The sequence below is a fragment of the Zootermopsis nevadensis genome, unplaced genomic scaffold, assembly GCF_977971745.1.
Source record: "Zootermopsis nevadensis isolate Lab colony 2312 unplaced genomic scaffold, Znev_1.0 Znev_ptg000058l, whole genome shotgun sequence".
Classification (NCBI taxonomy): domain Eukaryota; kingdom Metazoa; phylum Arthropoda; class Insecta; order Blattodea; family Termopsidae; genus Zootermopsis; species Zootermopsis nevadensis.
The window spans coordinates 282,073-299,194 of NW_028259189.1; the positions used below are offsets into that span (position 1 = coordinate 282,073).

Here is a 17,122-nt window from a genome sequence, read left to right on the forward strand (position 1 = left end):
ATTTCTTAATTTGTATAAACTCCTTTATTATATTCTGAACTACTAAATGTAAGTTGGATCTCCAGAAGCTCATAATTTATTTGGAGACTTAAATAAAGAATGACCTGCGTGTACTGTACATGTTTTGCGTAAGATTCGTGTTTTTCTTTTCTTTTCGTGAAGCATGCAAGTCATAAGTTTGTTAAAGGCCCCCGAAATCCAAAACATTTCAACATTTTTGGAAGATCAATTATGACCAGCAAATCAGATTTTCTCAGATTGTTGCAAGCTGTTAACCATGGGTAAAAATGATATTGCAAAACAAAAGTTCCCAGTGTACATATTGTGTTCCTTATATTCATTCGCTCTTAGGGTCTTATATAGGTTGGTAATGTCTCCCATGTTTTAATGTTTTTAGTTTCTCCATGAATTTTCTTCTTGACAATAGTTTTTCTAAAAAACATTGAATAACATTTTTATCTAGTTTCCACAAACTTCAAATGGTCTTCCACCGTCACTGCAGTTGTGTTTATGAAAATTGCAGTTTGTGGGTGATTTTGGTACAATTCACTTCTTCTTCAGTTCATGTTGAGGTCAACCATTTTTTTATTTAAAAGAATGGTAAAGACCTTTCTTCTTATACGTTTCTTATATTCACAATTTTTTAATATTTTCATTTGCATTTTTCTCGTGCGATTGTTTTGTAGCCACATCAGCATCAATAAGATACTCAATTTTTATAGCTTAAAGTCGCCTAAATAATATTTTAACATTCAGTGGTAAATCAAAGAAGACAACTCAGCCATTACAAGGGTTAATGTTTTTGAAGTGAATAATCGCTGTTTACACTGTAGAACAATGAATTCTTTATTTTTAAAGCAGATTGTGTTTGTAGGTGTCACTAGGTCTGTTCCGTTTATGTGTTAGAGAGTTGCGTAATGATACTTCAATTAACAAAGTTAACGTGCTTTGTGTGTGTTACCTACTCAGCTATGAGTATATGTTCTTCGATACTGGGAGTGCCGTGAATAAAACACGTTAAAGAGACCTCTATCTAACATTGGACGAGCCTTTTAAATGAGGTGAATTATGCAGTGACAGTGCGAGTTAATTTGATTTTGCGTATTCAAATAACTTGTGTCTCTGATGTCAGCATGGAATAATTAGTCTGTAGTACCATGATGATACTGTATGTGTAAGTGATATATTTATTAGTGTTGTGAGTTTAGATCTTGTGATTCAAAGTGGCAAGCCAGATAATCATTATTTTATTACGGTCATTAATTAGGACTAATTGTTTATATTTATAAACATGCAAGCCGACTCCAGTGAGAAGTTAGCAGAACAGAGCTAGGTTTTCGTACCTGTATAATAAAATAAAAAGTAAAGATTGCTTGCATCATCACAACCTCAAATCCTACATAGAACCAAAGATAACTGGTAATAAGACAGATGCAGAGGGGTGCATTGTTAAACTGTGGGCCAAATTAAGCATGTCTTACATAAGCGAAAAGTGATTAAAATTTTGTGCCTTTTGGGTTGTTTTGGATCTCCAGCAAGTTTCAGTCATGTAGCATAAGTAGCAGCGATCATCTATTATCTTGAGAATGTTGAAATAAAAAATGTTCCCCCACACCAGAATATTATTGCTAAATATTTCAGTACACACACTCGTGTATTTGCGATACCAAGTTAAAGTATTCTGTCTTTTTTTTTTTACATTTATTCAGCATGCCCCATTACAAGATTGCAATATTACATGCATTAATATATAGCACGTTAACAGATTACACAACTCTAATATCATGATCCATTGCCACCGTTTGCACCTATGTTCCTGTGCTAAACTGTATTATAATCAATGGATTTAATGAATTTATTAAAATGACCTAAAAATTTCTGAACAATTACTTCATGCAACACTGGCCACGTGCCACCATTCTTGACTATTGCATCTATTAAGTTCCGCCTTGGTTGTTGTAGTTTTTCGCAGTCATAGATGAGGTGATCCTCTGTTTGTGCTGCTTTCAGGCATGAGCATGTTGGATCGTCAATGATTCCAAACCTGTGTAGATACGATTTGTTTTTGCCATGTCCAGTCGTCATTACTGCCAGTTCAGGAATTATTTCAATATTTAGCTTCATTCTTTGTCACACTAACGGGAATAATTTCTTGCACGCTGCTCCTTTATTGGTGGCGCTCCACTCATTTTGCCATTTTATAATCCCTTCTTCCTTTGTTTCTTTAATAATTGTACTTTTAGGCTTCTTTGCATATACTACATTTCCACCATCTGCTGCTGCCTTCGCTAATCTGTCTGCTTTTTCATTACCGAAAATTCCGATGTGTGCTTTGATCCACCCAAAATGAATAGTCCAATTTTGATCTTTGAGATTCCTTAATCTATTTCTTATCTCAGATATTACAAAGCCATGTTTGAAGTTGTTTTTTAGTAGATCGAGAGAAACTGGACTATCTGTGTACACCGCTACTATTCTTTCCTCAATGCTGATTTCCCTTAAAGTTGTTACTGCATGCAAGGCCTCTAGAATTCCGATCTGCTCAGCTTGATTGTTTGAGCAATGATCGGGTAACTTGGTTTTTAAGCTATGAATTAATTCTCCATTTTTGAAGATAACAGCGGCAGCACTCACCTTTCCCTGGTGTTTACTTCCATCTATATAGATTTCCACAGTGTATTTATTGAAGTCTTTCACTTCATCAAGAGTTATTCTTTCCGCTGGATGAGACCATTCCTTCTTGTTTAATGGTGCTTCGTACTCGGTAGAGTCATCTTTCAGTCCGTGTATAGTTTTATATATCTGCACTGCTTCTTCGATAGTAATGCAGATAGGATATTCTGTCTTCCTGGTCTTTTCGAAGTGTGCATTTGTCAGTAGTGAGCGACCAGCCCACTGCCTCTGCACAATTTCTACTCAATCCTTATCTTTGTCTGCTATAGCCATCTAATAGGAATCAGGAGAGACTTGTGTGAGAAATGGCCAGGGAGTTTTGCTTAGGAAACATCTCGTTCATTGTTTTTTGTGCCATAAATCTACGGCATGGGACCGCCGGCTTTAGTTCCCTCCCGAAGGAAGTTGTTCTATGGATTTTTATCACCCCTTAAAATTCCATCAACCTCAGCAGTGTTTGAACTCGCGTACCTTGGGTCCAGTGGCGACGACATTAACCACTAGTGCAATGAGGGCGACAAGTTCGTTGAAATATTACTTTGCTAAAATAATAACAGGAAAGTTTATGAACATGTTTTTTATTTAATATTCTTAAATATATTAATTAGAAACAATTCAGAAAACATTAAATAATTTAACTATTTAACAAAAAATAAACAATTGAACTATTTTACAAAGAACTAAACTATTTCACTATTTAAATACTGAAGTATTTAACAAAAAAACTAAATAATTTATTTATTTAACAAATGTGAACAATTCAGATATTTAACAAAAAAAAATGAACAGTCTAACTATTTAAATACTAAACTATTTAACAAAAAATAAACAATTGAACTATTTTACAAAGAACTAAACTATTTCACTATTTAAATACTGAAGTATTTAACAAAAAAACTAAATAATTTATTTATTTAACAAATGTGAATAATTCAGATATTTAACAAAAAACTGAACAGTGTAACTATTTAAATACTAAACTATTTAACAAAAAATAAACAATTTCAAGATTTAAACAATTGAACTATTTTACAAAGAACTAAACTATTTCACTATTTAAATACCGAAGTATTTAACAAAAAACTAAATAATTTATTTATTTAACAAATGTGAACAATTAAGATATTTAACAAAGAACTAAACTATTTTACTATTTAAATACTGAAGTATTTAAAAAAAAACTAAATAATTTATTTATTTAACAAATGTGAACAATTCAGATATTTAACAAAGAACTAAACTATTTCACTATTTAAATACTGAAGTATTTAACAAAAAAACTAAATAATTTATTTATTTAAAAAATCTCATCTAACGTCCATTCCTTGGAGCCCAGTTGCTTTGCTTCAGGTCGATGACGTAGTCGATCTTAAACTTTATTCTGCTAGAGAGCATCGCCTTCTTATTTGTTAGTTCCTTCATTGTATGAAGGAACTCAGACAGATCCTGCAAGAAAACAAAAATTTAAAGTCACATTTCATGGGCATAATTAACTTCTTACGCTTATAAGCCTACACATAAAACTAGAAAATTCTGCCACTACTCATGTAGTTCACATAGAACTTGCTGTGTGGGAAGGCGCGTGTAAATTTAAATTGAGAGCTGAAGGTTGCTGTCTCGAACAAAACGTAAGTATGTGTCTCATCTAAACAAAGGCATAAACCGAGATTTTTGGTGGCTGAGCCTAGACATGACCCTTCGATCAGATTCCTGCTTTGTCCTGTCAGGACTGAGTGAATTCTGACATGATTCAGCAGAGGTGATGAGAGGAAACGTAAAAGTGTAACAAAATACTGAGCAAGATTCCCGTTGAAGTCACGGCATGAGGCGTCTTTATATGAAACATGTTAGAGTGTAGAAGAGTATGAAGAATTTCAGAAGAACATGTCACGGTGATCATTTATCACACAGAAACACTATTCAGAATATTGTCAGCGAGCTCAGAAAGGTATTTCATATCAGAATAGATGCAACATCCTCACGCGTTCTTTACAATGTGCACTTTCAACCATCGAATCCACCTTCTGTGACAGTTCCCAATTTGGCCACCAGATTGCAGCACCTGACTTTCTACCTAGGAGGATATTCAAAATAGGATTATGCGAGGTCGTGCAGAATACCACAAACTCCATATCAAATTTCATCCTAGTCTGTCCATTGGTTCTCGAATTGAATGGACTGGAAAGACAGATGGACGAGAAGGTGCGACCAGCCCATAATACCTTCTCGCTATGATTTTGTGCAAAGAATGTATAACATGTTACAAAATGGAAGCCAGAAAGTCAGTGAGATCAAAGGGACACACTTACTGCTTTTTGCATTGTACCTTCCGTATAAACCTGTGGTCATCATAGAGCCCAAAGGAAGGCAATAAATTACACGGTAGGAGAACTGCAAATTAAAACTAAAAGTATTCCAAAATGAAAACAAACATACTTGGCTCTTGCTCTCGAAATCCTTGCCGACCGTCATCAGAAGAGTGCAGAGGCACTCCAAGGAATGTTCGTCTTCTTTGGTAAGGAGACGTTTAATGCAATGCTGCATGGTGCTTGTGGCGAGCATATCTGCTTTATGCAGCTCGCCAATAAACCTGTAACATAGTGAAGAATATATCACTTGGGTTGAGTTAAGACAATAGTAAAAGTCCAAAGAACAGAAGAGAAACGAGGTTCTTTGCCTCTACAAGGTACAGAAAGATTTGTGCCTTAAAATAATGAGAACTTTTGTTTAAATAGATGGAATTTAATCAGTGTCTTGTGTGTGATATATATTTTTGAGGTGAAATATAATATTTCTGTACGTGGTCCTGTAAAAATCTGTATCTGTTTATAAATATAAAACAGCTGAGACAGAATATTGAAAATTTCAAATTAAATAATTATTTTTATGTAATTTGCATTTGATTCTGTATGGAGGAAAGCCATCAGTGCCATTTCACGATGCAAATACCAAGAAGAAGAAGAAGAAATACCGAGGAAGTGGAGACTTTATGATAGTGTGTGATCATGTAAGCAGCAGCATTATGGAGCACATTTAGAAATTGGTCCTGGATTTTGTGGAACACTTGCATACTGGAGAGCAAGAACCCATTAACATTTCAAATTTCCTCTCAGTGTCTTGTCCTAATTCACAACTCTTAAGTTCACTACTTTCAGAGTCACAGATGAATCAAATGTAGAGCTTCAAAATCACAAAGAAAAATGTAAGTTACCTGATGTTTCCTATTGATTTCATTTGTATCCTTCGCAGTTCCTGCAGTAGTTCGGTTTTCTTTGCCTGCAGAAGAAATAAGTAGAAAAGATTAGAAATCGCCCTTTTTGATGGTATCTTGTAAGAGCCCTTCTTTAATGCACAGCTTTCAACATATGTAAGTTTGCATTTTAAAGTTTGTGTCCACGATACTCAGCCGGTCAAGAAGCCCCCTGCCTTTACGCCCCCAAAAAACGTCATGAGCTAATGAGAAATGTCAAGTGCAGCAGGAGTCCATTATTATGAGAGTTTACAACATTTGGAAAAAAAATGAGTACATTAAGTGCTCATTATAGGAAGTTAAACTAACCTAAGAAGTTAGGAAAATGTTTTTTCATCTTGAGGTACCATTTATATCATAATAATTTAAATTAAGTTTATGTGCATTCTACATTCAGTCTTTATCAATTATGTTTCTTTCTTGTCTTTCAAGAAGTCTTAAAACCTGAACAACATATTGAATAATAATTTTTCAAATGATAGATATTCATCTTCAAGCAAAAAGGGAGGAGACATCTATTCCATTCGATCAAGCAGACGGAGCTATTCCCAATCTGTGGACAGAAGCGTAGTAACATATGACCGTAGACAAAGACATTAGAGAAGCACTTACTGGGTCTGCTGTTTCCTCAATCTCTTTCTGTCTGGCTTCTCGATTTATTTCTGCTTCAGGATTCTTTTCAAATTCTGCCCGGCATCGACCTAGCAGCAACTTCCTGAAGGTGACCTCTGGTTCGCCATTGTTCCCACGCTCTGCCGGAACTTTCATGCTGGAGAGAACCTTGCACATTCGTGCATAAATCTCTGTGAACTTTGGTTCATCAACAGCCTGCACATAAAAACACACAACATTATCACTTTGCTCTCATGTTATATTTATGAAAAACAACTCTGTTGAGCATACGTTACATAAACTAAATTTATGAAATGATGGCCACCTAAATGAAGCTTCAACAAAAGTAAATCTTTATCCCTTAAACCTGAGAAACTCAAAATCTCAGTCAGATGCAAGACACATTTCATGACAGCCTTAATTTTCTTGCATAAGATAAACATTTTTAGATGAGAGCAGATAAATTCTAAGCTTGGAGGTGAATTTAAAGAGAGAACAATCAGCGTACTGCTTTTTAAGATTATTATCATAGTGAACAGTAACAATTATAATTTTCACTTGCCCCTAGCGTCTCCAATACTACACTGAGGATAACTTCAATATTTAAGAAATTGAGCTGCAAAGTTACAAAAGAAGGGAATTTCTATCAATATGACGTCTCTGTCTGAATGTATCAGCTGCTAAAGACCGGTGCCTCACCTTTTCAAATATGAGGTCGATGACGCCCTTCAGGCGATCGCTGCTGTCAATTGGCAGAGCCTGGACCTGGGAAACAAGTTTGTCAAACTTGTCAGGCGTGAGTTTGTTGAGCAAACTGCGAGCCTTCTTTAACAGCTCCTGCAACATCAAGTTCCCTCTCATCATCTGACAGAACGCAAACACAGAAATAAAGCGAAACATGTTTTACTTCCTTAAAGCCTTCATAGAGATGATTAAAACCTAGAGCCAGTTGCTCTGCATGCGCCGTCCAGCCGCGTTTTGTCTACACCGAAGAAGAAGTCTGTTGTTATGAGAAGCCAATGTCTATTGAGAAATATAATTACAATGCATACTCATTATATGCAATTAAACACTTGGAAAGGTAAACATTGCTTCTAAAATCAAAGAGTAAGCAAAAAGAAAGTTTATTTTTTAGTGTGGCAAAGTTCCAATAAGAAGTGATGAGGAAATTAGGAGGAGACGAATTCCGGAAATGCTTGCAGCTTCTCAGATCGAAATGTCTGATCTTTAAGAGCATCAAGATTAAAATATAGACCTACAATTTTGCCTGTTCCTTAATTTGGTGATGAACCTTCAGTTTCAATAAGCCACCTAGTTAGTTAGAGTAGACTTAGAGCAGGACTGTTCCTTTCAGCCATCTTGCATTGGGGCAGATACAGCATTATTGACTGTTTCCAGGATCCTGTCCTTAAATGAATGCCAGGAACATACCTGAGTCTGGGCAGCCTGCTCGTTGGTCGCCGGCTTCCTTCGCCCAGGTCGCCAGGCGTTTTCACATCTCGCCAGTTTCACCTCATTGAGTTTTATTTCAATGACCGGCCTGGTGCTCATGGTGTTTGTAGTTTCAGTGGCTGGCCTTGCTGCAGGCTGCTGTGAATGACACCAAAGCAACACAACATTAACCAAAAGTGTTCACTCTTAAATGTTGTTTTGTTCACAGTATTACGTACAATTAGGCTCCAGGTGTTGTGTTCATCACCTCTCACAAAAAATACAACATTTCTTCTGCTGCAGTTGACGTAGAACTGTTCACTTTATTATTTTCTATCACAGTTTCTATGTTCACAACTGCATCATCAGTGAAAGATGATACACCCAAATTATGCTATTCCATCCGTAAAAGCCTTGGGTACCCTCTCTTTTGACAGGGAATACTCGTGTCCGACCCCATCGACATCGCGAGTCACCGAGTAACTGCCTTAAGCTATACTTCGTCCTACAAACTACACTCTGACAGCTACAGATGAAATCCTTCTCCTCCTCTTCAACAAATGATTCAGTCCGAAATGGATTTGACTTCTCACTTTTATTTACACGCCTTAGAAAGCACTTACCTCTTCATTTTTCCAATATCTGACAATTTTCAGTTACTGTTTAGTATTTACGATTTCAAGGAATCGTTCATTAATGCACAGAATAACTCAGAGCCATGCCCCACAATGCAACAGAAAGTTTAAACGTACCTGATTTTTGTCATCCTTCATTGCCTTCAGCTTCTCAATTAGCTGTGTTGCAGCAAAGTCTGTAACAATCGATAATTATTTTAGATAGTAAAATTCCTCTTTTGACTATATGTTAACAAACAAGAAAGTTTGTCTTTCGAAACTGTTACGAATGTAAAGATGGAAATGTTTTGTGAAATGGATAATTTCAAACTTTAATGCCTTTCACCTCCTAAGGCTCGAGGTCAAAATATGAGAGCAAACTCTCTTCTTCTTTGGGTACATAAATTAGTCTGCAACTCAGGGCGAAGGTAACTAGAACATAATGCCTAGGAGAATATCTCGATATCTCATGAGACATGCAGGAACATGGTAATGAACAGAATTTCATACTGAGGCAATTTGCAGCCTGTAATCTTTGACTTAGTACTTAAATAGAATGAGAGCAAACATACTTTCTGCTTGCAGCTCCTTGATCTGCTCAGCCTGCAGATTTCTTTCCTTCCTCAGTTTCTCCTTCTCCTCTCTGACGGCTCGGAGACTGACTTTGTGTTTCTCCCCTTGCCGGCGCTCAAACAAGATTTGGTTTTTGAGTTCCGTGTCTGTAACAATTCACGACTGCATCAAATGGTCTGTTAAATTCCTCATGTGATGTTATTTCAAGAAACAGCTTCAGGAGTTAAGTATTACTACGTAAAGAAAAGAGTTAGTTTAGTTAAAAAAAATAAACTGTAATAAGAGTTTGTAATTTTGAAATTGCATTTTTCTTGCCCGTGATCAAATTCCAAATTCAGTTTAGGAGTCACTTCCAGTTGGAAAAACCAGTGTCTCTTACGCAATGCATTACTGATTGCTATTTGCAGTGTTTAAAACTGGGATTTGCATGCTGGTCACCGGAAAACATTCTTCTTAACGAAGACGTCGTTAAACAGCCTGGCTCTCATCGAGTCTTCCCGAAAGAGGGATGGGTGTCTACCCTGGGGGACCATCAGACAGACCTCATCCTCGTCACTTGTGACTGAGGCGCAAGGTACACGTGGACACAAAATTAATCTTGGTCTCAACTCTCAGAGAGCAAAGTAAACGTACATAATTCACTAGAAAACGATTCTTTGAAGTCCAGCAAATTTAAAATGTCTGAGAATGACTATTAAAAAAGCAAAATTGCAATGCATTTAACATTTTTTGGTTTTCCTTCTGACAAAATCACTTAAAATAATGAAGAGTTGCTGCAAGTCTGGGGGGCATATCTGGACATCTAGAAAGACGTACATAAACATCACACTGACGAGGTTTACGGACTGTACTCCACAACTTACTGCATGCACGGAATTAAACCACACTTACTCTCTGCTGCCAGCATCCTAATCCTGTTCATCAAGAAGCAAGTGATCCTCGTGTCTTCAGTTTCAGCAGGGTTTACCTGAGGACAGACAAAAAATGAGTCATTTTATAGTCCAAGAATTCTCTGCAACTTCATGAGGTTAATATTTATTATGAAATTGTTGTCCCAGTCACACACAAATCGCATGTGCCTTGGCTGTTTGTGCTGCACTGCTATCGATTTTCGTTTCTGCCAGAAAATATTAAGAAGACCTCACTTATAGAAAGAGAAATTAAGGCTGTGTCAGATAACGAGGCCTTCCTTGTAATCAATGATTTACCTTTAAAATTAGCATGTTAGGAAACGTTTCAAAGCTTTAATTGCAATATACAAGTCAGTTTATGATTAATCTGTAATACAAAACAACGATCCTGAGAAATTAAGCTGTTCACTCAACAACAACTTTCCTCTAGACGAAAAAATTAAGACTGAAAACAACCTTTAACAATGTCTGAATGTGACAAGTGACCCAGTCATAGGTCCCTATCAGCTGTTTAGCTTAGCCGGAATTCAAGTAACTTTGTTGATGATGGCCGACGTGTGTTGCTGCTAGCATTTGAATTCTTAAGAATGACATAAAATCCCTCAAGATAACGAAATAATAATATTAATAATAAGTAGGCTCACCCATTGTGAAGAGCTGGAGACCTCCATGTCGCAGGCAGCAAGATTTGAATAACAAATTAAACACGTTGCAGGAAAGATTTTCACTATATAGAGACTTATCTTGTTCTAGAAGCTGCTCACACCACCATTCGTTTCACACTGAGGAGGGCCAACCAACCACTGAGTAGAGTACGGGGGGGGGGGTGTGCTCTGGTATTTATAACTACATAACCTGTGACGCAACAGTCAGTAGAGGGAGTGCAATACGGTTCATTCTGGCGTGCATAAGAAATGAGAAATGAACCTTATGGCATGCCGGCCGAGATTGTTGCACGTGAACATCGCAGATATGCTGTACAAATTCCAATCTTTCGCGCAGCTGTTAGTATTTTATATGAGCACCTGCGTTTCATATTTACACATTCTTTGTAGTTCAAGAAATACAAATTGAATTACTCAAAGTTATAATTTTTTGACATTCCATCATAAATGTAAGAAGTCAATTATTAATATTAAATATTTAAATGTTTCCTTCCTTCGAATCCCGATTATTCATTTTGACCAATAAGAGAACGCAGGAAGGCAAGAACTCTGGAAGAAGTGTCCTGAGTTCGATTTCCTTCAAGGGCGGTTCCTTTGGCTCCGAAACTAAGCGAGACAGAAGAAGAGTTTTTTGCTTCGAAGAGGAGATTTCGGAAACGAAGGCCTCGACACCGAGTTCGAGACCCGACAAAGATGGTTTCTGTTGACGGGAAAGCACCCACGAGAAGAAATCGACGCCAAGGCAAAATTCTTTCGTTTCGGAGAGGAAATTACGGGGTCTAAGGTCACGGACACGAATACACAGTCCTCGGTTCGAGTCTCTGTTAGGATGTTGGTTTCTGCGGTCATTATATTCGGGAGTATATTCTGTGCTTGCTTTAAAGTAACTGAGAAGAACCAGGAAGCTGGGGTTAGCCGGTGCCAACATGTTAGTTTAATGTGATTGGATGAAGCCGATATTTTGGGCGTGTTTTAAGAGGGGACAGGAATTGGATCTATTTTTTTTTAGATTATGGTGCCACAGAATTTCAATAATCTCACAGGCGGCTTCGAATGGCGGATGCAAAGTTTGTTATGAATTGTGAATGGATTTGAGGAACTGCTGAGGAATTTGCCTTCGACAAGGTGGGGATTGGCTCGTACGAGATTCGAACTGAATATCGCTTGGATAACCTGTCAGCTTTGTCTTGAGTACTTCGTGGTTTAACTTTCGTTAAGTTAGAGAATTTTCTGGCGTTGACTCCGATTCTGCGTCAGATAATTCGTTGATGCGATGATTGTTCCTGTGCTCAAGCGTCATCTTCACGCTTCGGCCTGCTTTACCCTCGGTGGTCAGGGGATACGAGGCTAGCTGAGCCCCAGAAACAGACTGGCCGCAGAGAGGGCGGGAACTTCGCCCCGTAGTCCACACAAAACCAGGATCACGATTGATTATGGCCGCCAGATACGGAGTTTTTCGAATAAGCATTCGCGGACAGCCGACAAGGGGTGATCCTCCGACTTGTGGTTCGTCGCGGGGCTAACAATTTCAGGCCGTGAGAATAATAAATTGTTCCGAAATGTTGGACTAAGCGTAATCAAAGATAAAAGACAAATGACTGTTCTTATGCTCATTTGCTCTTTAACGCGATCAATGCAAAATAAGCATATGTCTATGTTGGCTAATATGATAGGTGGGTATTATATTTTTCATACATGCCTACAATTTGGACTTGACAATTTTATAGTTGTATTTTGTGGCTTATATTAATCCACAGTTCGTTCCAGAATCTCCTTTTTTGGCAATTTTAATAAAGAACATTGTGAATTAGGACGCCGAATTCCGCTGGACTGACACAAATCTAATTACTTTTTAAAAAGGCTTCCAGTGCACTCTGTTCACGCCAGATTTAATGAAGAAATGTTGGCTGATTTGGTTACTGGATCAGAGGGACAAGTCCGTATGCAGCTCGTAAAAGTAATGGGTAAAATAAATTTCACTGCCTCATTTCATTCGTGATCTTAAAATCTGTGTTCCATAGAGCGTTCTTTCACGCAGGCGAAATCTGTCCAACTAAAATCAATATTATTGTGCGGCAGCGGATGCACTCTATTGAGTAGTCTTGGTACTATGAGCGTTGATTGTCGAGGAGAGCGGGGTTCATACTCGCTGAGCCATCTCTCGGGGCAATAAAGAAGTTCAGCCGGTTTTGGTAGCTCTATCAATAAAGTGAATTAGCATTATTACCTACTTTACTCCCAGTTTACGAAATTTGACATTTTAGACTCCCAGATTCCTGTGGCCGTGTAATTAGTACAAGTTATGCCTAGAATTAGGATGTTTAATCTTGAACAGTATTTAGGTATAGAATGTGCACGCTGATACTCCAGAGACCAAAGCAAGTTGCTTGTGCTTCTAAATGTCGTACAAGGGAATGGTCCAGTTGGTCAGGTCAAAAGGCACTTGTAAGGCTGTGAAAGATTTGATAAATCGCACACCCGATATATATATTAAATTTGAACCAAGAAGCATAAGACACAGATCAACGTAACAAGACAAGCTTGGTATTGATGTTTCTAATTTCTGTGACAGTTATCGTGCACAGATTTGTAGATAGTTTTATCAGATGCGTTTTGTGAGCTGTTTGATTTCTGATATATTTATGAGCTTGTGTGTGTGCGTCAGACGTTTCTGAACTCTTTCACATTCTTACCAGCACCTGGCCCACAGACTTCTTTGGAAATACTGCAGTGCTGGTGTCATGTGTGTGAATTTGAACTGCACATTCCAATTTTGGACACATTTTGTGCACCCTAGTACAGTGTATTGGCAGCTCATATTTACCCATCAAACTACGTACATCTCAGCCCTCGTGGCTAATGTCCGCCAACACCTCAAAACAGTGAAGGAACCCTTGGGGGTAAAAACTTGCGTCGTTAAATAAACCACGAATAAATAAAAAATCATGGAAACCAACGACCTAAGAGAGACTCGAACCGAGGACTGTGTATCCGTGTCTGTGACCTTAGACCCCGAAATTTCCTCTCCGAAACTAAAGAACTTTTCATTGACGTCATTCTTTTATTGCGGTTGCGTTCCAGTGAACAGAAACCATCCTGTCGGGACTCGAACTCAGTGTCGAGGCCTTCGTTTCCGTAATCTTCTCTTCGAAGCAAAAAATTCTGATCCTGGTGCCCTTCTTCTGTCTCGCTTAGTTTCCGAGCTACAGGAACCGCCCTTGAAGGAAATCGAACCCAGGACACTTTTCCCCAGAGTTCTGACCTTCCTGTGATCTCTCATTGGTCAAAATGAATAATCGGGATTCGAAGGAAGGAAACACTTTTCCTCGCCCAGGGGCGATGGGTACAACAGTGCCCGGGCCCCTCAAAAATCGTCTTTAAAATTAAACAAGTATAATAAAATACGACGATAATTTTAAACAAGGGCAAATTAAATTACAAAATTTACTTCAAGCCTCTTTTCATCACCTTTAAATTTATTTCCTTTTACACAGAAAGTATTTAATATTAATTATTGACTTCGTATATTTAGGATGGAATGTAACCAAATTATAACTTGTAGTAATTAAAATTTGTATTTCTTTAACTACAAATAATGTGTAAATACGAAACGCAGTCGTTTTTATAAAATACGAAAACCTGCGCGAGAAAGATTGGAATTCGTAAAGCACACCTGTGACGCAGAAGTGCAACAGTCTCGATTGGCAGGCCATAGGATTCATTTTTCATTTCTTATGCACGCCTGAATGAACCGAATTGAGCACCTTTTCTCACTGTTGTGCAATACGTGACGTCACGCGTTGTATGGGTATAAATAGCAGTTGCCAACCAACAACTGCAGTGAGAAATGGGACGAGGACTGTAGTGAGGACTGGTACAAACACTGCAGTGGGGTCTGGGCGAGGACTGCGGTGAGAAATGGGACGAGGACTGCATTGAGAAATGGGACGAGAACTGCAGTGAGAACTGGGACGAGCACTGCAGTGAGGACTGGTACAAACACTGCAGTGGGGTCTGGGACGAGGACAGCAGTGAGAACTGGAACGAGGACTGCAGTGAGAAATGGGACGAGGACTGCAGTGAGAAATGTTACGAGGACTGCAGTGAGAAATGGGACGAGGACTGCAGTGAGGACTGGGACGAGCACTGCAGTGAGAACTGGGACGAGCACTGCAGTGAGGACTGGTACAAACACTGCAGTGGGGTCTGGGACGAGCACTGCAGTGAGAACTGGAACGAGGACTGCACTGAGAAATGGGACGAGGACTGCAGTGAGAAATGGGACGAGCACTGCAGTGAGAACTGGGACGAGCACTGCAGTGAGGACTGGTACAAACACTGCAGTGGGGTCTGGGACGAGCACTGCAGTGAGAACTGGAACGAGGACTGCACTGAGAAATGGGACGAGGACTGCAGTGAGAAATGGGACGAGCACTGTAGTGAGGACTGGTACAAACACTGCAGTGGGGTCTGGGACGAGCACTGCAGTGAGAAATGGGACGAGGACTGGGACGAGGACTGCAGTGAGAAATGGGACGAGCACTGCAGTGAGAACTGGGACGAGCACTGCAGTGAGAACTCGGACGAGCACTGCAGTGAGGACTGGTACAAACAATGCAGTGGGGTCTGGGACGAGCACTGCAGTGAGAACTGGAACGAGGACTGCACTGAGAAATGGGACGAGGACTGCAGTGAGAAATGGGACGAGGACTGCAGTGAGGACTGGGACGAGGACTGCAGTGAGGACTGGTACAAACACTGCAGTGGGGTCTGGGACGAGGACTGCAGTGAGAACTGGAACGAGGACTGCAGTGAGAAATGGGACGAGGACTGCAGTGAGGACTGGGACGAGGACTGCAGTGAGAAATGGGACGAGGAATGCAGTGAGGACTGGGACGAGGACTGCAGTGAGAAATGGGACGAGGACTGCAGTGAGAAATGGGACGAGAACTGCAGTGAGGATTGGTACAAACACTGCAGTGGGGTCTGGGACGAGGACTGCAGTGAGAACTGGAACGAGGACTGCAGTGAGAAATGGGACGAGGACTGCAGTGAGAAATGGGACGAGGACTGCAGTGAGGACTGGGACGAGGACTGCAGTGAGAAATAGGTCGAGGACTGCAGTGAGGACTGGGGCGAGGACTGCAGTGAGTACTGGGACGAGGACTGCAGTGAGAAATGGGACGAGGACTACAGTGAGGACTGGGACGAGGACTGCAGTGAGCAATGGGACGAGGACTGCAGTGAGGACTGGTACAAACACTGCAGTGGGGTCTGGGCGAGGACTGCAGTGAGAAATGGGACGAGGACTGCAGTGAGGACTGGTACAAACACTGCAGTGGGGTCTGGGCGAGGACTGCAGTGAGAACTAGGACGAGGACTGCAGTGAGAAATGGGACGAGGAATGCAGTGAGGACTGGGACGAGGACTGCAGTGAGAAATGGGACGAGGACTGCAGTGAGAAATGGGACGAGGACTGCAGTGAGGACTGGTACAAACACTGCAGTGGGGTCTGGGCGAGGACTGCAGTGAGAAATGGGACGAGCACTGCAGTGAGAACTGGGACGAGCACTGCAGTGAGGATTGGTACAAACACTGCAGTGGGGTCTGGGACGAGGACTGCAGTGAGAACTGGAACGAGGACTGCAGTGAGAAATGGGACGAGGACTGCAGTGAGAAATGGGACGAGGACTGCAGTGAGGACTGGGACGAGGACTGCAGTGAGAAATGGGACGAGGACTGCAGTGAGAAATGGGACGAGGACTGCAGTGAGGACTGGGACGAGGACTGCAGTGAGAAATGGGACGAGGACTACAGTGAGGACTGGGACGAGGACTGCAGTGAGAAATGGGACGAGGACTGCAGTGAGGACTGGTACAAACACTGCAGTGGGGTCTGGGCGAGGACTGCAGTGAGAAATGGGACGAGCACTGCAGTGAGGACTGGGACGAGCACTGCAGTGAGAACTGGGACGAGGACTGCAGTGAGAAATGGGACGAGGACTGCAGTGAGAAATGGGACGAGGACTGCAGTGAGGACTGGTACAAACACTGCAGTGGGGTATGGGCGAGGACTGCAGTGAGAAATGGGACGAGCACTGCAGTGAGAACTGGGACGAGCACTGCAGTGAGGATTGGTACAAACACTGCAGTGGGGTCTGGGACGAGGACTGCAGTGAGAACTGGAACGAGGACTGCAGTGAGAAATGGGACGAGGACTGCAGTGAGGACTGGGACGAGGACTGCAGTGAGAAATGGGACGAGGACTGTAGTGAGGACTGGTACAAACACTGCAGTGGGGTCTGGGCGAGGACTGCAGTGAGAAATGGGACGAGCACTGCAGTGAGAACTGGGACGAGCACTGCAGTGAGGACTGCTACAAACACTGCAGTGG

At 40.5% G+C, this 17,122-nt stretch overlaps 1 protein-coding gene across 2 annotated transcripts; it reads right to left on the minus strand.

The window, feature by feature from the left end:
- Positions 1 to 3,890: 3,890 nt before the first annotated feature.
- Positions 3,891 to 10,847, minus strand: LOC147871332 (eukaryotic translation initiation factor 4 gamma 3-like). 2 transcript variants are annotated; one of them, XM_087339899.1, is made up of 7 exons: positions 10,045 to 10,847; positions 9,153 to 9,299; positions 8,719 to 8,777; positions 7,967 to 8,122; positions 7,235 to 7,372; positions 6,536 to 6,751; positions 3,891 to 5,949 (listed from the first exon to the last, which is right to left on the minus strand). In XM_087339899.1, exons 1-7 carry the CDS (start codon positions 10,073 to 10,075, stop codon positions 5,881 to 5,883), a joined length of 816 nt encoding a protein of 271 aa, XP_087196025.1. In that variant the 5' UTR covers positions 10,076 to 10,847; the 3' UTR covers positions 3,891 to 5,880. The 2 variants fall into 2 exon arrangements, with proteins under 2 accessions (XP_087196025.1, XP_087196024.1); XM_087339898.1 differs by having other exon boundaries at positions 7,967 to 8,125; positions 10,045 to 10,845.
- Between the last annotated feature and the right edge of the window lie 6,275 nt (positions 10,848 to 17,122).

Bases quoted from the DNA above. Each gene is read 5' to 3' on its own strand.
- LOC147871332 (XM_087339898.1), bottom strand. From the start codon at position 10,075: ATGAACAGGATTAGGATGCTGGCAGCAGAGA. The intron at 8,778-9,152 runs GTATGTTTGCTC...CGATTGTTACAG, and splicing joins CAAGGAGCTGCAAGCAGAAA to ACTTTGCTGCAACACAGCTA. The intron at 8,126-8,718 runs GTACGTTTAAAC...TGTCATTCACAG, and splicing joins TGAAGGATGACAAAAATCAG to CAGCCTGCAGCAAGGCCAGC.